Source organism: Molossus molossus, unplaced genomic scaffold, assembly GCF_014108415.1.
Source record: "Molossus molossus isolate mMolMol1 unplaced genomic scaffold, mMolMol1.p scaffold_m16_p_4, whole genome shotgun sequence".
NCBI lineage: Eukaryota > Metazoa > Chordata > Mammalia > Chiroptera > Molossidae > Molossus > Molossus molossus.
In genome coordinates this window covers 83,433,465-83,458,884 of record NW_023425377.1, presented here as the reverse complement: position 1 = coordinate 83,458,884, position 25,420 = coordinate 83,433,465, and the positions used below count along the sequence as shown (strand labels likewise).

Genomic DNA, 25,420 nt, shown 5'->3' with positions numbered 1-25,420 from the left:
ACATCCAAGGAAAGCGAGGTTGGCATATTAAAAAATCAATCATGCTCACTGTAGCAGCACGTATACTAAAACTGGAATGATACAGAGAAGATTAGTATGACCCCCATGCAAGGATGACAGGCAAATTTATAAATCGCTTTAAAAAATCAATCAATGCAATTCACAGAATAAAAGAGAAAAGATCTGTGATCATTTCAGTATAGGCAAAAGTATTTAACAAAAAAATCAGCATACGCTTGTGATTTTAAAAATTCTCAAAAAGACTAGATGAACAAAAATTTTGTTTACTTAATGCAGAGGAGTCATTACAGTTTTCATCATTACCTATTATGTTAAAGTGTCAAACATTTTGTATTTTTCAGAATTAATGTGTATTTATGTAATTACTATTCATTTGTGCCTGACGTTTTCCCCCTGAAATTGATTTAAAAATATTTTTTTACGTGTTTTTATTGATTTTTTTAGAGAGAGGGGAAAAGAAAGAGAGATAGAAACATCGATGTGAGAGAGAAACATGAACCAGGACCTCTCAGTCCATGGGATGACGCTCAATCCAGAGCCACACTGGCCGGGTGATCTTTATTAACATGAATTATTTATTACCAGGGGTATTAAACTAGACCTCCTCCAGCAAAAGTAGACAGATTTCATGCAGTATAAACTCAGAGAAATAAAATGAATGTCCATTCAAAATGAGACCTGCACAAACTATTGAGTAGTAAAACAATAATGAGCTATCAGTTATATAAAATATAAAATGGCTTCTTAATCTACCAGATTATCATCATTCATTAAATGAATAAATATTTTTTAAAAACTGTTATATGCTGGCTGCTCTGTGCATGATCCTAACCAGGCTTTCAAGGAGCCTCTGCTAGTGGCCTAGCATGCAGACAAATAAATGAGCACAAAGTGCTCTCCTACAATGGGAATATACACAAAGAGCAGTTGAAACACGGACGACAAACTAACTGATTCTGCTTGGAGGCACTGGGGAATTTCTTAATTTTCGCAAGCAATTCAAACAAACCAATTCACCAAGCAAAGCTTCCCTAATCTCTTAAAGAACAGAAATTAAGCCTTTAATGGCTCCTCAACATACCAATACCATTCCCCTTAGGCTACAACCACATAAAAACCTTATGAATTTCACACACAAAAAATAGACTTTCAGTTTGGGAAATTAAAGCAAAAGTATTTTAGGGGAGTGGGTGAGATTTTGATAATTGATAAAAATCTATTGACTGCGCCTTTATAACTTGAAATTGTCTGCATGGGTTATAGGTAATTGGGGCCAGATCACTTTTCTTTTTAATGTATATGTTTTTATGGATAAATTAATTGCAATTGTGGAAAAACTATACAATGATGCAGTAGAGGAGGTGGCAGTACCAGAGAGGGTTCAGTGTGTGGACTGGAAGCAAGATAGTCTTGGATTCAAATTTTGACGCTGTGTCTTAATACTTATGTAGTAGCAAGCCAGTTCATTGGTTTATCCTATCGTCAGTTCCCTCTTCTTTAAAATGGGAGTAGTAACAATTACCTTTTAGAGTTATTGTGAAGGTTAAATAAAATAATGCATGAAAACTTCCCCGAGACGGTGCCCGGCACATAGCAAGTACTCCTGGGTTGATGGCTGCTGTAATCATTGCCACCGTTGTCATTGCCATTGTGGTGATGATGATGATGATATTCTGTGTTTTATTGTTGTTATTATAGTGTGTTAAGAACAGAAATAACTAATTTACTTATAGACACCTCCAAAAGATGGGTTTGTGATCCCTGATGTTCAACCAGTGACAGGCAGTTCTCCAGAGGAAAAGCAGTCTCCTTCATCAGCGTTCCGGTCTTCTTCTTTAAGAAAGAAGAATCACCCAGGGGAGAAAGAACTTCCACCCTGGCGATCTTCTGACAAGCATCCAACTGATATCATTCGCTTCAATTACCTGGACAATTGTGACCCCATCGAGCAGAGCAGGCAAGGGTGAGAAGTTCCATGTCCTTCTTCACTTGTTTGCTTTTAGAAACAATTTGCTGGCACTCTCATATGAAAATTGAACTTTGTGAATATATAAGTGCTTTTCTATACTTAGTAGTAAAAAGTAATTGAAAAGTAAAGGAATTGTTATTGGTAAATTCACCCTGTTCATTAGGATTTGTTTGTATTTTATAGCTGTAATGATTTAATAATACAGCTTTTAATATTTTAATACAGCACCATAGGGTTCATTCTAGTCTTTTTCTTTTCCACATTTGCACCTTCCTTCTCTGACAGTGAGAAAACCTGGCTCTCATATTTACTTATTGTTTGTTATATATAGATTATATATCACATATTATACATTACACAGTTCACCCTTGAGCAATGCCAGTATTAGGGGTGTAAACTCCCATGTAGTTCAAATCTGCATCTAAATTTTGATTCCCCAAAAATGTAACTACAGTTGGCCCTTCATATCCATGGATTCTACCAGCTGCAGTTGAAAACAGTGTTTTCTATACACCAATAATGGACACTCAGAAAGAGAAACTATAAAAAAATCCCACTTACCATTGCAACAAAAAAAATAAATAAAAATACCTGGGAATGAACTTAACCAAGGAAGTAAAAGACCTGTTCTCAGAAAACTACAGGGCATTGAGAAAAGAAATAGAGGAAGATATAAAAAAAGTGGAAGCATATACCTTGTTCATAGATTGGAAGAATCAACATTATTAAAATGTCCATACTACCCAAAGCAATATAAAGATTCAATGCAATCCCCATCAAAATACCAACAACATATTTCACAGATCTAGAACAAATACTCCAAAAGTTTATATGGAAGCAAAAAAGACCCCGAATAGCCACAGCAATCTTGAAAAAGAAGAACAAAGTTGGAGGGATCACAATTCCAGATATCAGATTATGCTACAAAGCCACTGTAATAAAAAAAAAAAAAGAAAACCTGGTACTGGCACAAGAACAGGCATATAGATCATATTGAACAGAACAGAGAACCCAGAAATTGACCTAAGACATTATGTTCAATTAATATTTGACAAAGAAGGCAAGAGTGTATGATGGGATAAAGACAGAGGGCCCTGGCCAGTTTGGCTTAGCTGATAGAGTGTTGGCCCTTAGACCGAAGGGTTGTGGGTTCGATTCCTGGTCAAGGGCATGTACCTGGGTTGTAGGTTTGATCCCCAGCCCCTGTCAGGGTTGTACGGAAGGCAACCAATCAATGTGTCTCTCTCACATCAGTGTTTTTCTCTCTCTCCCTCCCTCCTTTCCACTCTACCTAAAAATCAGTGGAAAAATATCCTTGGGTGAGGATTAACAGAGGACCAAAAATTTGAGCAGAGGACCTGAATAGACACCTCTCTAAACAGGACATAAAAATGGCTAAGAGACATATGAAAAAATGCTCAACATCACTAATCATCAGAGAGATGAAAATTAAAATGACCATGAGGTGTCACCTCACACTTGCCGGAATGGCTGCCATCAGTAAGTCCTCAAACAACAAGTGCTGACAAGGGTGTGGAGAAAAGGGGACTCTAGTACACTGCTGGTGGGAATGTAGCCTGGTGCAGCCACTATGGAAAACAATATAGTGTTTCCTTAAAAAATTAAAAATGGAACTGCCATTTGACCCAGTGATCCTACTTCTAGGAATGTATTCCAAGAAGCCTGAAACACCAATCAGAACACATGCACTTCTATGTTCATAGCAGCACTATTATAGTAGCTAAGATCTGGAAACAGCCCAAGTGTCCATCAGCAGATGAGTGGATAAAAAAGCTGTAGTACATATACACAATGGGATACTATGCAGCTATAAGAAAGGAAGATCTCTTACCCTTTGAGATAACTTGGAGGGACCTGGAAAGTATTATACTCAGTGAAATAAGCCAGTCAGAGAAAGACAAGTTTCACATGCTCCCACTTATTTGTGGAATATAATGAACAAAATAAGCTGACAAACAAAATAGATCCAGAGACGTGGAAGTAGGGAACAGACAGACAAACCTCAGGGGGAAAGTGGATGGGGGGGTGGAGGGTGGGAAGAGATAAACCAAAGAATTTATATGTATATATGCATACCAATGAACTCAGACAACAGTATGGTAAAGGTGGAGGGGACCAGGGAGGAGGGTGTGTCAATGGGGGAACAAAGGAGGGACATCTGTAATACTTTCAACAATAAGGAAAAAAAAAAAAAGAAACAGTGTTTTCCATCTGTGGTTGGGAATCTGTGATTCAGAATGCAAAATACTTTTTTCAGTGCATGGTTGGTTGACTCCATGGATGAGAAAACTGTGGATATGAAGAAGGGTTGACTGTATTTACTGAAAAAAAAAAAAAAAAAATCCTCAATAAGTGGACCTGTACAGTCCAAACCCATGTTGTTCAAGAGTCAACTGTATGCACATATATAATTTTGATATGTATTATATGTACATCTAAAATTTTATATAAAAGTTATATTATAGCCCTGGCCAATTTGGCTCAGCTGGTAGAGTGTCTGCCCAGGGACCAGAGTGACCCAGATTTGGTTCCCACTAAGTTCCCACTAAGAGCATGTTGCAGTTTGTCCCCGTCCCCGTTGGGATCATGTGGGTGGCAGCCAGTGGTGTATCTCTCTCACATCGATGTTTCTCTCTCTCTCTTCCTCCTTCTCTCCTTCCCGCTCTATCTGAAGATGAATGCAAAAATGTCCTTGGGTGAGGATAAAAAATAAATAAATAAATAAAAATTGTATTATAATCCTGGCCGGTTTGGCTCAGAGGTTAGAGCATCGGCCCACGAACTGATGGGCCGCGGGTTCAATTCTGGTCAAGGGCATATACCTTGGTTGCAGTTTGTCCCAGGCCCTGGTCAGGGTCGTGTGGGAGACAAGCAGTTGATGTGTCCCTCTCACGGCGATGTTTCTCTCTCCCCACCCCCGCCTCCCTCCCTACCTCCCACTCTGTATGAAGATAAATGGAAAAATATCCTCAAGTTCCTCAAGTGAGGATTAAAAATTTTTTTTGTTTTTTAGAATGCATAATATATATAAATACCCCAGAGTATATATTTACTTACAAATTCCGAAAGTAATATATCATACCATTATTAAAACAAGTTTACGAACTAGAATTCAATATTTGCTTATGGTTCTCTTTGCCTTTAGTCTGAGCATATATACTCATAATACTGTATTCAAAAGTTATGTGGGTAGGTCACATGGTTTTAAAGTTAAAACTATATAAAAGTATACAAAAAGTGTACACAAGGAATACTCAGAGAAGAGCCGCCCCATCAGTTCCACTCTACTCCCACCCTGTTATCTTTCCCACCCCATTCCTACTAACAATTCTCATTAGTTTCTGGTTTATCCTTCCAGGGTCTCTTTTTATACTGAATTACAAGATACATCATTTTTCAACAATCTGATTGGCAAAACTTTAAAGTTTAACAATATGTTCTGTTGATGAGGCTGTGAGCAAATGCTGATAGAATTTACTCATTGCTGGTGAGAATATTGGCACAGACTTTATGGAGGGAAATTTGACAGTATCCAGCAAAAATGCATATGTAGTACATTTTGACTCAGCAATCCCACTTCTAGGAATCAGTGCTGAAAATACTGAAAGTACATCTGCACAAATTTATTACAGCATTGTTTATGATTTTAAAACATTGGAAATAATGTAAATGCTCATACATAGGAGACTGTTGAATAAATTATGTATTGTCCATTCGCACAATGGAGCAGTAGGCAACTCTGAACAGATAAGAAGTGATTTTCAGAGTACATTGTTAAATGAGAAAAGCAGATTGCAAAAGAGTATCTATAATGTGCCATCCATTGTATAGAAAGAAAAGAAAACATAGATCTATATCTATGAATACATATCTATCCATTCATTTGTTAACACACACATGCACATACAAAAGATAAACAAGAAATTTAAAAAACACATTTTGAAATATATGAGAATGTTATGTATCTGCCATATTTTTAGAATATATTTGAGCAGATTAATATCAAGGCAGCATAGGATAGTGATGGTGTACAGGCTCTGGAACCATACTGCTTGGGTTCAAATCCAGGCTCCCACACTTCTAACTGTGTGACCTTGGGGACTCCCTTAACCTCTCTGTGCCTCAGTTTCCACATCTATAAAATGGCAATAATAGTAATACCCAAGTCATAGGGTCCATTCACCAAAATAGACCAGATGCTTGGACTCTTTATAAAGTCAGTTAGTGTCATGGGGGGAAAAAGAGGTGAGAAAAATGTTCTAGAATATAAGAGACATAACAACCAAAGAGTCTAGATGTGTGATTCTGATTCAAAAAAGAAAGACTTTACTAGGCATTCTTGGGACAATTTGATATAGACTGGGTATTAAATAGATTTTAAGGAATTACTGTTCATTTTCTAAGGTATGATACTAGTGTGGTTAGGTAAGCAAATGTCTTTATCTTAGGAGATGAGTGTTGAAGTATTTATTTATTTATTTATTTATTTATTTTAATCCTCACCCGAGGACATTTTTCCATTTTTTGTTCAGATAGAGTAGGAGGGAGAGAGGGAGGGAGGGAGAGAGAGAGAGAGAAACATCGATGTGAAAGGGACACATCAAGTAGTTATCACCCACACAACCCAACCAGGGCCAGGGACAAACTGCGACCATGGTACACGCCCTTAGCGGGAACCGAACCCAGGTCTCTGTGGACCACAGGCTGATGCTCTAACCGCTGAGCCAAACTGGCCAGGGCGAGTGTTGAAGTATTTAGGAGTGAAGTGTCTGCAATTTATTTCTTTATGGCGTGACAGATAAAAATATGTGGTGTGGGTATGTGTGTACATATATGGTGTGTGTATGTATATGTTTACACATATGTATCTATGCATAGAGAGAGATAAAGAAAAATATCAGTTGTTGAATCTAGTTGAAGAATATATGAGTAATCACTGTACTATTCTTTCAACTATTATGTATGTTTGAAATTTCTTAATTAAAAGTCGAGGGAAATTTTTGAAAATTAAGCAGCAAGAAATATTCAGCAAAGCTGATCTTTTTAAATTGATTTTTTAAAAGTCTTTTTAAATTGTTTTTTTAAATTGATTTTAGAGAGAAAGGAATGGGAGAGGGAGAAACATCCACGTGAGAGAGAAACATCCATTGGTTGCCTTCCGCACACACCCCAACTGGGGATTGAGATCACAACCTGGGTGTGTGCCTGATGGGGAATCAAACTGGTGACCTTTTGGTGTACAGGTTGATGCTCCAACCAACTGAGCCACACTGGCCAGGGCAAAGCTGATCTTTTTTTTTTTCTTTAATCCTCATCAGAGGATATTTTTTCATTTATCTTCAGTTAGAGTGGAAGAGAGAGAGAGGGAAAGAAAGAGAGAGAGAGAGAAACATCGATGTGAGAGGGACACATCAACTGGCTGCCTCCCGCATGACACTGACCAGAGAGGAACTGCAGCTGAGGTACATGCCCTTGGCCGGAATTAAACCTGTGACTCATTGGTCTGTAGGCCGACACTCTACCATTAAACAAAACTGGCCAGGGCAACGCTGATCATTTTTAAATAAAACTTTATAGCTCGGCAGGTGTGACTCAGTGATTGAGCATCAACTCATGCACCAAGAGGTTGCCGGTTCGATTCCCAGCCAGGGCATGTGCCCAGGATATGGGCCAGATCCCCAGTGCAGGGCATGCAGGAGGTGGCCATTATCGATGTTTTTTCTCATCGATGTTTCTCTCCCTTCCTCTCACTCTAAAATCAGTAAAGAAAAAAAAATTAAAATAAATAAAACTTTATAATGGCCCTGGCTGATTGTTCAGTGGTTAGAGCATTGGCCCGAGGATCAAAGGGTTGTGGGTTTGATTCCCAGTCAAGGGCACTTACCTGTGTTGTAGGTTCAATCCCTGGTTGAGTATTAACAACAACAAAAAACCTTTATAATGGAAGTTCAAGTATATACAAAAGTAGAATAGAATTCCTTGTAAACATCATCCATCATTAACAGGTTTCAATTGGTGACTAATCTGGTTTCATTTATTCCTTACCTACTCTGCCCTTCCCCTGCATTATTTTTGAGACAAATCCAAATGTCATATTTTTTTCATTCATACATGTTTTAATGCATATCCTTAAAAAATAGAACCTTTGTAAAAGTCATAACTTGAGCCCAGCTGGTGTGGCTCAGTGGTTGAGTGTCGACCCATGCACCAAGAGGTCGATAGTTCGATTCCTGGTCAGGGCACATGCCCAATGGGGGGCATGCAGGAGTCAGTCAATCGATGTTCTCTCTCGTTGATATTTCTGTCTCTCTCTCCCTTCCTCTCTTTCTAAAAATCAATAAAGAAAAATGAGTAAATAAATAAAAATAAAAGTCATAACTTAATACCATATCACATCTAAATCAATGAATGATTTTTTTATAGAATCAATCAAATATCAAATCAGTTATCTGGTTTCCTTGAATGTCTCATGAGTGTTGGATTTTTTTTTTTTTAATCCTCACCTGAGGACATTTTTCCATCTTCTGTTCAGGTAGAGTGGGAGGGAGAGAGAGAGGAACACAGAGAGAGAGAGAAACATCGATGTGAAAGGAACACATCGAGTGGCTGCCACCCGCACGACCGACCAGGGCCGGGGACAAACTGCAAACGAGGTACGTGCCCTTAGCGGGAACTGAACCCGGGTCTCTCAGGACCGCAGGCAGACGCTCTAACCGCTGAGCCAAACCGGCCATGGCGAGTGTTGGATATTTTTAAACAGTTTATTTAGTCATTTCCCAAATAAGGTCCATTTTGTCCATGTGTCACTTAAGTCTTTGTTTTTAATCCATAGGTTTCCCTTCCTTTCTTTTCTTTCCTTCCCTCCCTCCTTCTCTCACTCTCTCTCTCTTCCTGTTGTAATTTGTTTGTGACAGAAATCAAGTCATTTATCCTGTAGAGCTTCTCACCTTTTGAATTTTGCTGGTTGCACTCCCAACATCAACATCACATGTTCCTCTGTCTCCTGTATTTGGCCATACTGGTGGTAAGATCTAGAGCAGTGGTTCTCAACCTTCCTAATGCCGTGACCCTTCACTACAGTTCCTCATGTCGTGGTGACCCCCAACCATAAAATTATTTTTGTTGCTACTTCATAACTGTAATTTTGCTACTGTTATGTCTTAGGTGACCCCTGTGAAAAGGTTGTTCAACCCCCAAAGGAGTCACGATCCACAGGTTGAGAACCGCTTATCTAGAGGCTTGAGTATATAATGGTCATGTAGTCCCATCATGAGGTACATACTTTCTCATTCTCTTTCTCTCTCTTTTTTTTTGTTAATCTATTTTTTTCTGTTGATTTTTAGAGAGAGGGGAAGGGAGAGAAGGAGGGAAGGAGAAAGAGACAGAGAAAGAGAAACATCAATATGAGAGAGACACATCGATTGGTTGCCTCACACACATGCCCCTACCAGGGCCAGGGATCAAACCTGCAACCCAGGTATGTGCCTTTGACAGGGAATTGAACCCGCAACCCTTCAGTGTGCAGGCCGATGCTCTAACCACTGAACCACACCAGCCAGGGCTTGTTACTCTTTTGTGTGTGTGTGTGATATTTGTGGCCATTGATGATCATTTCCTAGATCCATTATTTTAGGTGAACTTTTTCAGGAAAAGGCCAGACAGCAAATACATTAGGCTGTGCAGGACATACGTTACAACTGTTCAACTCTGCCATTGTAGCCTGAAAATAGCCATAGACAATATGCAAAAAATAAGCATGACTGTGTGCCAATCAAACTTTATTTACAAAAAAAGGCATCAGGCTGCAGTTGGCCTCTGGGCTATGGTCTGCTCATCTCTATTTTATCCTAATATATATGATAGTTTTAGAAAACAAATAGTAACGTTAATACAAACCACAGGATTACTGAAAGCAATTTAAGATTCATTTGCTTGTGTTTTGTCCTCAAGATATATTCTACTAAGAATATTCAGACACATTACTATGTAAAAGTCCCAGGAAGTAATTGTGTCTGTGCTAATGCCACCAACTCAAGGGACAGGATCATTTGTTTCATTTTATTTTTAGAGTTTAGGGATTTTCAGTCTTCTCTTTATTTTATAATTTTGAGAAAAACTGAGATGGTTCCACAGTCAAATAAACAAAACAAAGTACAGGTGGAGAAGTCTAGCTTCTGTTCCTACCCTTCCATCCTGTTCCTTGTGCCTGATTGGGTCACATGGAAATCCTACTTATGGGTAACCATTTCTCAGAATACATGGTGTAATCTTTCCATTTAAAAGCACATAAATGGCTAAGAGACATATGAAGAAATGCTCAACATCACTAATCATCAGAGAGATGCAAATTCAAACAACAATGAGGTATCACCTCACACCTGTTAGAATGGCCGCCATCAACAAATCATCAAACAACAAGTGTTGGTGAGGTTGTGGAGAAAAGGGGACTCTAGTACACTGCTGGTGGGAATACAGACTGGTGCAGCCATTATGGAAAACAATATGGTGTTATCTCAAAAAATTAAAAATTGAACTTCCATTTGACCCAGTGATCCCACTTCTAGGAATATACCCTAAGAAGCCTGAAACACCAATCAGAAAGAATGTATGTACCCCCATGTTCATAGCAGCACTATTTACAATAGCTAAGATCTGGAAACAGCCCAAGTGTCCATTAGCAGACAAATGGTAAAAAAGCAGTGGTACATATACACAATGGAGTACTATGCAGCTGTAAGAAAGAAAGATCTCTTATCCTTTGAGAGGACATGGAGGGATCTGGAAAGTATTATCCTAAGCGAAACAAGCCAAGCAGAGAAAGACAAATATCACATGATCTCACTTATTTGTGGAATACAATGAACATAACAGTCTGAGGAATGGGGTAGTCCCAGAGATGTGGAAGTGGGGTACAGACTGACAATCCCCAGAAAAGGGGGTGGAGGGGAGAGATAAACCACAGAACTTATATGCACGTATGCATGAACAATGGACATGGACAACAAAGCTGGGGACAGGGTGGGGAGGGTGGGGAGGGGGGTATCAGTGGGAGGAAAAGGATTAACATCTGTAACAAAAATTAATTAATTAAATAAAAAATAAATAAAATGTTAAAAATAAAATTAAAACACACACACACTTTTTTTGGAAATAAATAGTAACATACAGTACATACCACTTTATCCACTTTTCCTTTTTTCATGTAACAATATATCCTGGAGATCACTCCACAGTTGTATCCAGAAATATTCTGCCTTCCTTTTTACAGCTTATAACACTTCATTGTGTGGCTGTAGAGTTTATTCAACCAGTTCTCTATTGATAGACATTTGGCTTGTTTCCAGCTGAGTGAAGATAATCTTTTAAATCCTAAGAACAACAAAATCAAATGGACAAAGTTTTAAAATGATTATTTGTAATTTTTCCAATGCTTTCCAACTTACAGAAGAAAGAAAAGACATTCAGTGACCCCAGATTCCAGCCGACAGTCACATGATAAGAAAAATAAATTGCAGGACAGATCTAAGCTAAGGAAAGCCCAGTCACTGGTGAGTATTGCTTTCAAAAGATGCCCCACCATAATCGCTGGCTCTCTAAATCCTGTTTGCGAAACTGAATTTGTTTTTTTAATCAGAATCCAGTGGTGGTTTAAATTCTAGTCTCTGAAACCGACTGACAAGCTGTGTAATCTTGAAGACGCCCTTTATTTCATCTCTCAGAGCCCCTCTTTACTCATCTGTTAAAGAAAAAAAACACCAAAACAACCACAACCAGATGAACTGATGTGTATGAATCTGCTTTGAGAACAATATAATATAAAGGGAGCATTATTAGGTTTTTCTTCTGCTATGAGTCCTTTGGTCCCGGGGTGGGGGGTTGCGGCTATAGAAATTTCTCTACAGAAATTACTTCTCAATGGAATGAAGGGTTCGCTGACATAAGAAAAGGTACACTTTCCATAGCTTTCCTGCTGCCAGAGGAGTACAGTGCAGATCATAACAGTGCAGTTCAAGTAACTTCAGAAAAAGTGAACTCAGAACTTCTCTGTCCCTAATGAAAAAAAATAGCTAATTGACGACCTAATAAAGTCAGTAATTGTGTCGAGGGAGCATTATCGTTTCATAGCAGAGTTTTCCAAACTGTGGTTCTATACCCCCAGTGGATCCCTTTTAGCACATGTGAGTCTTTGGTGCAAAGTAGAAGGGAATAAGGGTGAAATAAAAACTTCATATTATTAGTAAGGATTTAGAAAAAAAAAAGCTGAGGATACACACTCAAGGAAAATTAATATGAAATGGATGTCAATTGGGAGAAGAATAAGTATGTACTCATGAGTAAATCACTTTGATAGCTCTGCTTTAAAGCCCTATTACTTTCCATTTAAATTTATTTTCAAGTGTTATTATGTTCAAAGAGAGAGAGGGAGAGATGAGCTTTTTAAAATAGGGCAGTTTGTATTCTGAGGGACCAATTTTGTTGGACTGGATGGGCTTATCACAGGCAGATGTACAAATGCCCCAGGGAACAGGGAAGCTTAAGGCAGAGCAGTAAAATTGTCAGTGAAAACCATTAATTGAGAAAAATAACTTTATGAGGCTTATCACGCAGGCCATTCAGACATGCTTCTGTCTGGTTTCCTGGCTCCTCCTAAGCTAGGACTAGAAGAGAAATCTGGGGGAGATCAGGGAACTGAAGGACGATAAAAGTTGATGGTGATGTATGCTTACAAATTATCAGCACAAACATTTCTCCAGCTTAAAAAACAAAACAACAACAAAAATCAAAGGCTAAACAGAAGCCTTCCCCATGAGCTTTTGACATTAACCATCTGGCACATACTAGCAGGGCTTGCTTAAGTTAAAATATTTGTTACAAATTAAAAACTTTAAAAGTTGTACTGCTAATTAAAGCCCAAAGGGAAAACAGGGCAAATTAAACAATTAAGCTATTAATAAATGAAGTACGTGACTGTATTGATCTACTTGTATTGTTTATGTAAATATGCTAATTACAGTCACTATTTATGCTTAGTGGTTTTGCTAAGAAGCATAGGCATAATTAAACCCTCCAAAAGTATGGGATGGTCTTTGACTGGGTGACGATGCCTGTGATAACTGGCTATTTGGGCCACCGGGTGAGTGTGACCAATGCCCCCTCTCCACAAGGTAGCAGTTTGCCCTCACCATAGGCCACGTAACTCCTAGGAAATAACCCCCCTAAGTGATGCAAATTGCTTGAGAAAATGAAGAAACACTGGATGTGGGGCTTGAGAGAAAAGGAAATGGGTATTGAGGAAATCAATTAGGGGACCCAAGGACAGTAGGGAGCAAATAAAACTCTGACAACTGTAGACCCAGATGAGATGCAAAGGAAATAATTACATATTCATTTGATAGAAAATTCTCATGTCGCTTAGGTTTATCTAGGAAGATTTCAGGAGAAACTAGAGAAGCAGGGGAGCAGGTGGAACTTAGGGGCACACGTTACAAAGGCAAGGATGCAAGGGACAGACCCCCAAAGCCTGGCCAAGAGGTTCCTGAGATCTGAACACGTGACTGTTCCTTGCCCCCCTTAAATAGAAAAGGGGGCATGTGCTAGTTGGAGCAGTTAAAGCTTTGTGAACATAGAGGTTGGAAGAGAAGAAAAAGCGCAGGAATGTAGAAGTACAAAGAATATTCCTTAGGTAATTTCTCTAGGGCTGTGGCTAATAGGGGCCATCTTCATGGTTCTCCCCTCAGGACAGAGCCTTCAAATATGAGAGCTCTCTTTAAAAAGAGAAACGTTCTTAGGAAAACAGTTTCAAATCTACATGTATTGTGAGCTCATGATGTTCTCTGTTATTGCACAGGTTTGCGTTTTCAGAGCCCACCCCTTCAAAGGGTGTCTGATTCCCTCTCAGGCTGTCCGTTCCGGTGCTGCCTGGTTGCAGCTGCTCCATTTCACCACCTTGTAGGGTGAATCACTGCTGGAAGATGGGAGTAAAGCCTAGATCTTCTCTCTAGTGCTTTACAATTTTGAACAAGGAGGAAAGGGGGGGGGGGGGTCTGTAATACTTTCAACAATAAAGATAACTTTTAAAAAATTCTATACATATCAAGAAGTGCCCAAGTATTAGTTATTACAAAATTCCATACAGAACAAAGCAATTTTAAAGTATAAACATCCCCGTAGAGCCAGGTATCATTTTAATTAAATTCCAGAGATTTTCCCATCTCATGGAAAGATGTGAAAAAAATTTTAAATTTAATCATAACAGCTGGCCCCACAATTCCTCTTTGGGAAGGGCAAGGAGAGAGCTATGGATGAGCTTGTGGAGAGAGATGACTCCTTGAGGGCTTGGGTGCTGTGGGCACCTCCCTTCATATGAGGGGGGACCTTCTCTGCTGGAGATTAGAGAAAGTTGTTTCTGCTCCTTCGAGGGAAGGGGAGGAAAGAGGAGAGAGAAGTCCCCCCACCCCCCCCACCCCCCCACCCCCCATGGCGAGAAGCTGAGATGAGGTAGGGGAGAGACACCAGGAAGGTGTTAGTGATATGGATCAAATGTATTTGCTGTTGCTGGGGAGAAATTTCTATTCCCTTTACACACGGAAACGAGATCTCAGGAGTCTAGAAGGCAACAGAAGCAAAAGCCCCTTTGGGACAATGCACAAAAACCCAGGGGTGGGCTTGGACTCCCCAGGCCCTGAAATGGGACTCACAGGATCCCAGCTGACATTTTGTTTCCCATTCTTTTTCCTACCCAGTTAAGCATAAAAACAAACACCTTTTGTCTCTCACTGAACTTTGCTTGGAGGTTAGAGGTCCTCACTTCTAGGTTCTGATTTGGGCAAGGATTTCAAAAGCTCGCTTGTTTCAGAGCGTTCATTGTAATACAAGTAACAAAAGCCTTTAATTGCCTGTTTACTCTAATTGCTTTAGATAAGACCTTATCTTTTCCTGTGCTGGCTAATTCCAGCCTCTGCAGTTACCTTCTTCACCTCTTTCCAAGATTACTTGATTATGATGATTTTAAATGCTTCTTTAAGCTTTCTCACATTTTTCCCCCTCTCTGGTTCAAAAGGGGAGGGAAAAGGAACATATTCAAAAGTGGTTCCTGGTTCCTTTCCATGGAAAGAACGATGGTTTAAGATTCAGAAAACCGCGGTTTCTAGCCTCAGCTCTACCATTAACTTAGCAGTCACAGCCTCTGAGTTTCCATGTATAAAATCAGAGTTGGGCCCTGCTGGTTTGGCTCAGCCTTTAGAGCATCGGCCTGCGGACCAATGAGTCACAGGTTCCATTCTGGCCGAGTGCATGAACCTCGGTTGCAGTTTGGTCCCAGCCCTGGTCAGGGTCGTGTGGGAGGCAACCAGTCGATGTGTCCCTCTCCTGTCGATGTTTCTCTCTCTCTTCCTTTCTCTCCCTCTCTCTCCCTCCCTCTCTATCTGAAGATAAATAGAAAAAATATCCTCAGGTGAGGATTAAAAAAATATGTGTGTGTGTATATATGTATATAAACCTAGTGTATATTAAACACAATAGCATAGGCTAAAACATGAATGTTGATAAGTCCTGCTATTTAAAAAATAAATACATACATACATAAAATGAGAGTTGGATCCCAATATCTTTCAGGTCCATTCCAGGTAACGTCTGATCTATCGACCCCATAGCTTCCTACCACATTCACTCACCCCTCTCCTGATACCTGAGGGACGCAGCTGTGACTGAGATGACTACACAGAATAACCAAAAGGATCCATTATTCCGTGACTCCTACTTATAAAGCAATAAAACAAGTTTCTGCCTCCCATCTTTTTCTTTGAACCCTAGAAAATATAATTAATTGAAACAGAAAAATTTACAAAACAAAGTTATGCCGTGGTTTCCTTGCAGGCAGTCTTTAATAGAACTCCCCAGGTGTTGGTTTTATCATGTTTGTTTGGCTTGGATGTGGAGATCTAAAAATATCTATAGGAGAGATTTTTAATTATTCGGTTCTAGCAGTGACATTTTTGGGAATTCCATTGGGAAGGAAAAATAAGAAAGTGTATTTGGTTTTGCAGTCAGAGGGACTTGGGTCCTTTTACTAAACTGTGCGACTTTGGATAAGTTACTGAGCCTCTGTTTCTTCATCTGTTAAATGATTGTTGTCAGAACTAAATGCTAGGTACATATAAAGTACAATATATGTTTGTCCTCCCCCACCTACCATCTTCCTTTTCACTTTGCTGACCAAGAGCACAGTTGGGGACTTAAACAGCCTAGGTTCATTGCCCGATACCACAATTTTAGTAGCTCGGTGAATTTGGCCAAGTTGTTAACCTCTCGGAGACTCTGTTTCTCATCTGTGAAATTGAATTAGTAACTTCACTAACCTCACAGGGTTGGGAGGGGATGTAAAGGATTTAGCATAGTGCCTAGCTAACTTGAGCATTCAGCACAAAGTAGCAAGTAGCAGCAGTCAGAATCCCACCCAATCAGCAGTCTGAGAGGCGAGGCGAGGGGAGGGGAGAGCCAGGAGGGGAGACGAGAGCTAGCTGATGGTGAGCAGCTGCTGGAGGGGTCAACCAGGCAGCCAGAAGGAGGCTCCAACCTATGGAATAAGCGTCTCGCTTTTGCCTTTATTTCTCCCTAGTTTACTTGATCTTCTCCCTTTATCTTTCCTTTCTCTTCTAGTTTCCACTCTGTAAAATATGGTTGCGTCCATAGCTGTGAAATGTAAGCCAGGCATTTTCTGTTCCTGCCCGGCCTCTGCACCATCTCGTGCCTGTGTGCTCCCGCATTTCACCTCGTGCAGGGGAGCAGGGAGTGCTGGGCTCAGTGCCGTGAATTCTGTCATGTGCACTCCACTGCCTCCCAACCCCAACCGGCTCCTCTTCGTTTCTGATACCTCAGAGAAGAAAAGGCCTAATTGCTAGGAATCCTGGGGGCAAAAGGAACTCTCAGGAGGGACCCCACTTAGAATCTCTGCACTTCTTTGTCTGTAAGAGTGTCGTTTGCTTGTTCTGTCTTGTTGCCTCTTGTTTTACCATGTTAGGATAATAAATGACCCTGGCATTTCCAACAGGAGTGATTCTACCGGCTTCTACAGGAAATTTTCAGCATTTCACTGAATACTTAGACTGGGGCCAAATGGCTACTTGCTTTTTATGTAAGAGTTAAACGCCAGATATATGACACAGATCGGCTTCTCTTCAGAATCTAATAGAAGAGAACTGTGCTTATGAGTTACATAATATTTCTTGTTAGATATGTATTACTTATGACATTTAAATTTTCTTTTTTAATCCTCACCTGAGGACATTTCTGCATCTATCTTCAGATAGAGCAGGAGGAAGAGATGGGGGGAAGAAAGAGAAAGAAACATTGATGTGAGAGAGACACATCGACTGGTCACCACCCATACAACCCCAACCAGAAAAAGGGACAAACTGCAACCGAGGTATGTGCCCTTGGCGGTAACCGAACCCAGGTCTCTCTGGTCCATGGGCTGACACTCTAACTGCTGAGCCAAACCAGCCAGAGCTACTTATGACATTTTAATCACTGTTACTACTGGGGTTTAAAATGTACATGTATGGGCCTGGCCGGTTGGGCTCAGTGCTTAGAGCGTCAGCCTGCGGTCCAGAGAGACCCGGGTTCAGTTCCTGCTAAGGGCATGTACCTTGGTTGCAGTTTGTCCCGGCCCTGGTTGGGTTGTCCAGGTGGCAGCCACTCAATGTGTCCCTTTCACATTGATGTTTCTCTCTCTCTCTCTCTTCCTCTCTTCCCCTCCCACTCTATCTGAACAAAAAATGGAAAAATGTCCTCGGGTGAGGATAAAAAATAAAAAAAGTAAAAAATAAATAAATAAAATGAACATGTATGTACGTAGGGTATGTGTGTGTGTGTGTGTGCGTGTGTGTGTGATATTTTGTAATATAGTATTTCACCACAAACTATAGTAGAAACCAATTTTGTGAGACATGGATGTTTGAAATATGAGTTCACAATCATTACTAACAACCAACCATTCGAACGTTATGGCCTGTGAACATTTTGCAACATGCCTCTACCTTGTTTCACCTACTGAATGGTGCCATCACATAGTCTTGGCTTTAAATTTCAAAACCCTGCCTAGAGTGGCTTAGCCTTCCCCCACAGCTGACCACTGTACCCCGAGGTTACTTAAAAGAGAAACCCAGAACAAAGGCCTGAGGCTTCTCTAAAACTGTATGGATTATTTCTCCCAAACGTCTTTCCTCCATTTCCCACAGAAGCAGAGTGAGGGAGGAAGGGAAGAGAGCCCCCTCTCCACAGGCGCTGACGGAAGCAGGGCCCCTAGAAGGGGACAGGCAGGTCTGAGCAGCTACCTGGGCTCCCAGGCAGGCAGGATGGTAGAGGTCCTCCTCTCAGAATCCCCGATGCAAGCAGCTTCCTCCTGGGGATTAAGCATCCATCACCTGATGGCAGGATGAGCAGTCACCCCTCTTCGACTCTCCTCTCAGAAGGAAACCCCTGGAGGTGGGCCCTTCTCTGCCACCTTCTCTGGACTCTGAGCCTATATCCCCACTGGTGGTTCTTACTTGTTACTCAGCCCCTAGCCTAAGCTTAGATAGTTTACAGGAGTGAGTCAAAGCTGTGTTTCTATGACTAAAACATAAAAAACAAAACAAAACAAAAAAAACCTTCTGATTTTGTGATTTGCAAACACAATAGTCCATATTTATATACAGTTTTACCACATCACCCCAGAACTGAGCGTCATAATAAAGTGTTGAGGGTAGATTTTTTAAAAAGGGGGATGTGGGTAGGGTCTCCTACAAAGTGAAGATTGTCACCTTCTTTCCACTTCTTTACCATATCACAAGCCTGGGAAGATTAAATGAAAGAACGAATATATGACTCTGCACCACGCCCGGCAGTCAGATATTTGCAATCATTATTGGTGGCAGTGGCGTTTCTAGAAGCGTGAGGGCGCATTGCAGGGGTCTCATTGTCGATACTGCATTTATCTGTTCTTCATGTCCACATGCTCCTTGACCTGATCAATGCTCTTAAGTTATCCATGGGTTTCTCCAATGGTGGTGTTTGTATCAAGTCATTCGCAAATGTCTGCAAATAACATGGGTGGAAAACAACAACATCAAGTCCAGCTGTGGAGCGACAGACAGAGGTACTTGAGGGAGCTGGCAGATACAAGCTGTGCCCTGCCGACAGCCCTTCCTGGGCCTTAGCCTGCTCTTTCCTGGCCAGTCAGCCTCAGTAGCCTCTCACCATCCTTCCTGCCCAATAAAATGACACCCAGCCTGGAGAGTGGAATTTTCTATCCCAGCTTCAAAGTCCACCTGCACGGTAGTTTCAGCTGTTGCTCTGGAATGGAAAAAAGAAGAAATCATTCATATGTTTATTCATTGACCCAACAAGTAGTTTGCAGGCACTGGACTAGGTCCTAGGGGTACAACCATAACAAGATACAATCTCTGCCCTCCAGATGCTTACAGGTGGGTGGGGGGAGCTTCCAGTCAAGTAAGGGGTAACTTCTAGGTATCTGGGTTGAACAATTATAGTAATGTTTCTCCCACCACGACTGAAACTACAAACACAACATTTTAGGTATCACGCATTTGCTGGACGACACTTATACACAGTCCAAAGAGAACTGAACATAGGAGCCCAGAGCTCAGGAAGGAGAATGGGATGAGAGAGATCTATCCAGCAATTGAAGATTTAGGCACCGATTGCCCAGGAAGTGGCCAAGAACAGAACCCTGGAGCCTGGCCTTCCATTTCTTCTCCTGTGTCCTTCCATTTAAAGGCATGATAACAACGTGCGGAGATCTTATTGGGTAACTATCTCTAGAAGAATAACAGTAAGTTCAACTGAAGAGAGAAGTGTATTTAAATGATCTGACTCCGTCCCTCTCCATAGGCACGGCCTGGAGAAAGGAACGCTCTCTGTGACGATGCTCCAGTACTAGGGTCACTGGGAGATTGCATGGATGTCACCTCCATCAGCCCATCAGAAAACGGACTACAGCAGACAGACCTGCACATAAGTGCAGATAGTTGATATCGGCATTGTTTGTAAGAGCAAAGGAGTGGGATCAGTCAGATGCTCATCAGTATGGTCCATCTAGAAATGGACTATACCACCACCACTAGAAGACTGAGGAAGTTCTTTAAGCACTGAATTGTGTCACATGGGAATTTACTCGGGTTTAGGAGCTCAGTGCCAGGAACCAGGGGCTTGTACCCAATGTTGGTAAAAGAAGTCGCCGGTTATTTCTAGATTGTCAGATGCTCTAGATTAAGATCCAGGACTATCAGATTTGTACCCCTTTATATAACTTCCTCATGTTTTCCCTTTAAATCTTGTCTTTTCTCTTGTAACAATGACTGTTCAAGTGTTACAGTGAAGAGGGTCTATGAACTTGTAACAATGACTGTTCGAGTGTTACAGTGAAGAGGGTCTATGAACTTGCTTCAAGGAACAGTAAGGAAGTGTGACGTAAGGAGACCATCTTCCCTGAGCCCGCCTTGAAGGGGAGAGAAACCCCACAACCTGGATAGGCAGTGACCATTCCAAGAGGGGAGGAAGTCGGGGGTCGTCCCTGGGCCTGCCACAGAGAAAAAGGAGAGCCTGAGAAGAGGGGGCCTGGGCCTCTGAACTTCCTGGGGACTCAGGAGAAAGGGGCTCCTCACGTGCAGTGATAAGTAAGTTTTGCACAGTAGTAGAATTAAATTTGAAACTGTTACAGGTGAGGTGTGACCAGCCCACTTTTGAATCACAGAGAGCTAGGTTTTTCTTCACTCAGCAGGTATAATTTTACTTTCATTGTTACTAACATAGCACAAAGGAACACTTCTATTTGTTGTCTTACCTGATGCCGATCCTAGAACAACGGTGAAAATGCTTACTCTAGGCTGATGTCAACACGGAAAACCAGAGAAAATTATTTCTCCCCTTTCTTCCCCCTCTTTGATTCTAACAACTTGCTATGTGTAACCCCAGTTTTGCCTGCTCTTTCCCAGAAAAACCAGTAAATGTATATGACTTTATAGAGGCAGGCAGCCGAAGATTCAGTGAGGTAGTAGATTCCAGCTTTGCTCCCAGGGAGCCTGCATTTTCATCAGAAGACAAATAATTACATTCAGAAACAAATCCTAAATGCCAAGAGCATCTATATGTTCAGTGCTAAGTCAGAGGCCTCGATAGGAATCCAGCTGAGGCAGACACCCCCGAGGGTCAACACACTCAGTTTCTTGCAGAAGGTGGGCCTGGAAGGACAGGTCATGTTTAGAGAAGGATGAAGAGAGCATGCGAGGTAAGACCAGTCAGTGTGGTTCATCTTCGTGGAATAAGAGGGAGCCGGTTCGCGGAGAAGAGGAAACAGCAGTCATTGGCTGAAGCAATTTCTGATTTTCCCCAGATTAATAGAAACCCTGTGTGTCGCAGACATATTTGTCAGAGCATTAGAGGGACAGAAGTCATCTGGCGTCTGAGACTTGCCAGCTGAATATGAGGAATAGGAGGCGATTGTGCTCGGGGAAGGACACAGCATCTGTGTCTGCTCACGCTGCTTATGTCTCTGGACCCAGGAGGGGCCAACGTCAGGGTGAACTTACAAGTTCCCTTTCAGCTCAGCTCACATTATTTCTCTCCCTTCTTTCCTCTTTCCTGCTCGCGGCCAGATGTCGAGGAGAAATCCTTTCTCACTGTGAGTTTTGGTTGGAAGGTCATGGTGACATCTGCCTTTTTAGAGACAATGTGTGCCCGTGCAGATTAGTAGGGAGTGTAAAATATGGAGACTTGTTACTCACCTGGTCTAAGAATCACAAGTCTCCAGACCCACTCTGTGAACTTGGGCTGGCACTTCACCTGCCTGCTCTTGGGTTTTATTCGTGTGTAACATGGAGGTTTTAATACCTCCCTACCTCCCTCACAGAATTTTCCCGAGGTTCAGATGCAATTATGGTTGTGAAAGCACTCTGGAGACGAAAGAAGTGGTTATTAGCAGCTCAAGGTGAAGATTGCATGGGGATAAGGGTGGTGAAATTGGGAAGTCTCAATAAATCCCATCCAGTCCTGTGATTTTATACAATTGTTTTACATCATTAAAATACGCTTAATTACATAGCTTCCTGTGATGTTTTAATGACTCTCACTCTAATGATATCTTTTTCCTCCCTAGATATCCCTAAGTGCAGAACGCAGCTCCCCTCTGCAAGTCCCGGCGCATCTCGCCTGGCCTCCTCCTCGGCTGGCCGGGCTCCCAGCCACCGAGGCGGCAACGAGAGTTCTCATGCAGCACCTTCAGAGACACTCTGACCTTCAGTCGTTACCTGTCCAGGCTCCAGAGCTGAAGCTGATTTAAAGATGCGAAACGAGCCCTGGCTGGTGTGGCTCAGTTGGTTGGAGCATCGTCCAGTACACCAAAAGTTTGTGGGTCTGATCTCAGGTAGAGCAAGCACGGAAGGCAATGTTTCTCACATCCATCTCTCTCTTCCTCTCTCAAAATAAAAAAATGTGACGATTTAAAAAAATGTGAAAAGATTTTTATAGAAATGACAAGATGCTCCTCCACACCTTGGAGCGCTGGAAGTTCCTTGGCTCCTCTATAAAAACTGTTGGTGGCCCTGGCCAGTGTGGCTCAGTTGGTTGAATGTTGTCCCATGCACTGAAGGGTTGTGGGTTCCATTCCCAGTCAGGGCATGTGCCCAGGTTGCCAGCTCCATCCGGGTAGGAAGCATGCAGGAGCCAGCCAATCAATGTATGGCTCTCACATCGATGCTTTTCTTTCTCTCTCCCTCTCCCTTCCTCTCTGTCTAAAAATCAATAAAAAGTCTTAAAAAAGAAAGAAACTGTCAGTGTAGGTACCATATTGTGAAAGTGACTTCTACAGTATTTCGGCAAAAGCCATTCACGGCATAAATGTTGACATATTTACAAATGTAGATGGAAACGTGATGATCGCTACCACGGGGTTGAAAAGGTCCCAGAGGATGCACTCAGCACACTTCCAAGGCTGCCCGAGCAGTTTAATGATGGGGCTGTTTACGATGCTGTCTTCATTTGCTAGGCCTTCCATAACAAAGTGCCACTGTCTTAGTCTGCTTGGGCTGCTATAACAAAATACCATAGGTGGGTGGCATATAAACAACAGACATTGCCCTGGCTGGTTTGGCTCAGTGGTTAAAGCGACGGCCCTCAGACCGAAGAGTTGTGGGTTTGATTCTGGTCAAGGGCACCGGACCTCTGTTGTGGTTCAATCTCTGGCCCTGGTTGGGGTCGTGCAGGAGGCAGCCAATAGATGTGTCTCTCTCACATCTATGTGTCTCTCTCTCTCCCTCCCACTCTATCTGACAAGCAATGAAAAAATATCCTCAGGTGAGGATTTAAAAACAGAAAAACTAAACAACAGACGTTTATTTTCTCCAAGTTCTGGAGGCTGGAAGTCCAAGGTCAAGTTGTCATCAGGATTGTTTTCCTCTGAGGCCTCTCTCCTTGGCTTGCAGATGGCTGCCTTCTCAGGGTGTGCTCACCTGTGTCCTCTCTGCCTCAGTCTCCCCTTATGATAAGGACACAAGTCAGACTGGATTGGGACCCACCTGTAGGACCTCAGTGCAGTGAGCCTTCTTAGCTCTTTGAAGACCCTGTCTCCAAAGACAGTCACATACTGAAATCCTAGGGGGCTCAGCCAGGCCCGAAGGCGGGGGCCTCTGCTCTCCCAGTGGGCCAGAATTCTCACAGCACGGGCTGGGTTCTAAGGACAAGCACCCCCAGAGACAACCAGCTGGAATCCGAATCCCCTGCTTGTCCCAGCCTTGGAAGTCTCACCGTGTCACTCCAGCATCCCCTGGTGACCATAGAGGCTTGTCCAGTTTCCAGCAGAGAGGGCACAGACTCGGGGAGTTACCAGGGAAGAACACTTTGATTGGGAAATAGTGTTGTAACCATTGGGGAATAGACTCGGGATGGTTCCGTGTGTGACCTTTCACTGGTCACAGCACAGGTATATGAACTAGGTACACCCCCTGAGTTAGTCAGCTCAGGTGGCCGTAACAAAGTACCACAGACTCGGGGGCTTAAACAACAGAAGTTTATTTCTTCATGATTCTGGAGGTTGGAAGTCCAAGGTCAAGGTGTCAGGAGGGCTGGCCAGGGTCTGGTGTGTGCTCTCTCCTCGGGTGGCCTTTTCAGTGAATCCACAGGGCCTTTTCTTGGTTCCTGTGCAGAGAGAGAGGGGGACCTCTCTTTGATGTCTTCTATTTTTTTTTTATCCTCATCCGAGGACATTTTTGCATTTATCTTCAGATAGAGTGGGAGGGAGAGAGAGGAAGAGAGGGAGAGAGAAACATCGACGTGAAAGGGACACATCGAGTGACTGCTTCCTGCACAACCCCAACTGGGGCCGGGGACAAACTGCAACTGAGGTACGTGCCCTTAGCGGGAACTGAACCCGGGTCTCTCTGAACCGCAGGCTGACACTCTAACTGCTGAACCAAACCGGCCAGGGCATGTCTTCTATTTTTTTTTTTTAAATCCTCCCTGAGGATATTTTTCCACTGATTGTCAGATAGAGTGGGGGGAGGGGTGGGGAGAGGAAGAGAGAGAGAGAAACATCTATGTGAGAGAGACACATCAAGTGGCTGCCTCCCACATGACCCCCACCAGGGCTGGGGATTGAACCAAAACCAAAGTATATGCCCTTCACTGGAATCAAACCCAAAACTGTTTGATCTGCGGGCTGACACTCTAACCGCTGAGCCAAACTGGCCAGGACTTTGGTGTCTTCTTTAGTGATAGGACACTGATCCTATCAGTTATGACCTCATTCAACCTTGATTACTTCCTTAGAGGCTCCGTCTCCAAATACAGCCACTCTACGGGCTGAACTGCAACTTATGAAATTGGGGGACACATAAACATTCAGTCCATAACATCCCCCTTGGTGAGATGAATTAGACAACAATTGATAAGATAAATTTACATTGATATTAATTCAAGAAAACTTTATTGAACACCTACTGTCCATCGGACTCTCTGCTAGGCTCTGAGGCTATAAGAAGGAGAAAAAAAAGATTCCTGCCTTTAATGGGTTTATGAGTACAAGGGAGACAGAGCAGTGACAGCTGCAAGGAGAGCATGTTGAGACAGCTCCCAGAGGGACAAATAAGCCACCCCACCGGGAGCTGCCCAAGCGATGTCCAAGCAGAAACCAAGGGTGAGTCTTATTGAGCTGTAAATAGGAGGTGGAGAGACAAGGGGAAACCTTTTGGGGAGAAGCATAAGATATGCAGAAACCCAAGGCAAAACTGGGGTGACCACCATCCTGGTTGCTCAGGACAGTCCTGGTTTTAACATTCGAAGTCCCACATCCAGGAAATGCCGTAGTCTCTGTGCCTTATCTGTGGAATGTTAAATGCTGGTGTAGCTGGAGCAGAA

The 25,420-nt window shown here is 42.2% G+C and overlaps 1 protein-coding gene and 1 non-coding gene across 2 annotated transcripts in view; both read left to right on the top strand.

Annotated features, from left to right (window-relative positions):
- Positions 1-22,349, top strand: part of FBXO16 (F-box protein 16) — a 58,371-nt gene extending 36,022 nt beyond the window's left edge. Inside the window, exons 6-8 of the mRNA XM_036241121.1 lie at positions 1,755-1,984; positions 11,457-11,559; positions 22,167-22,349. Of these exons, the coding sequence (XP_036097014.1) occupies positions 1,755-1,984; positions 11,457-11,559; positions 22,167-22,349 (516 nt within the window). The remainder of the gene's footprint in view (positions 1-1,754; positions 1,985-11,456; positions 11,560-22,166) is intronic.
- On the top strand, positions 42-148 carry LOC118616621. Its single transcript, XR_004956616.1, has one exon. It is a non-coding gene; the product is annotated as a U6 spliceosomal RNA (small nuclear RNA).
- Positions 22,350-25,420: the final 3,071 nt, after the last annotated feature.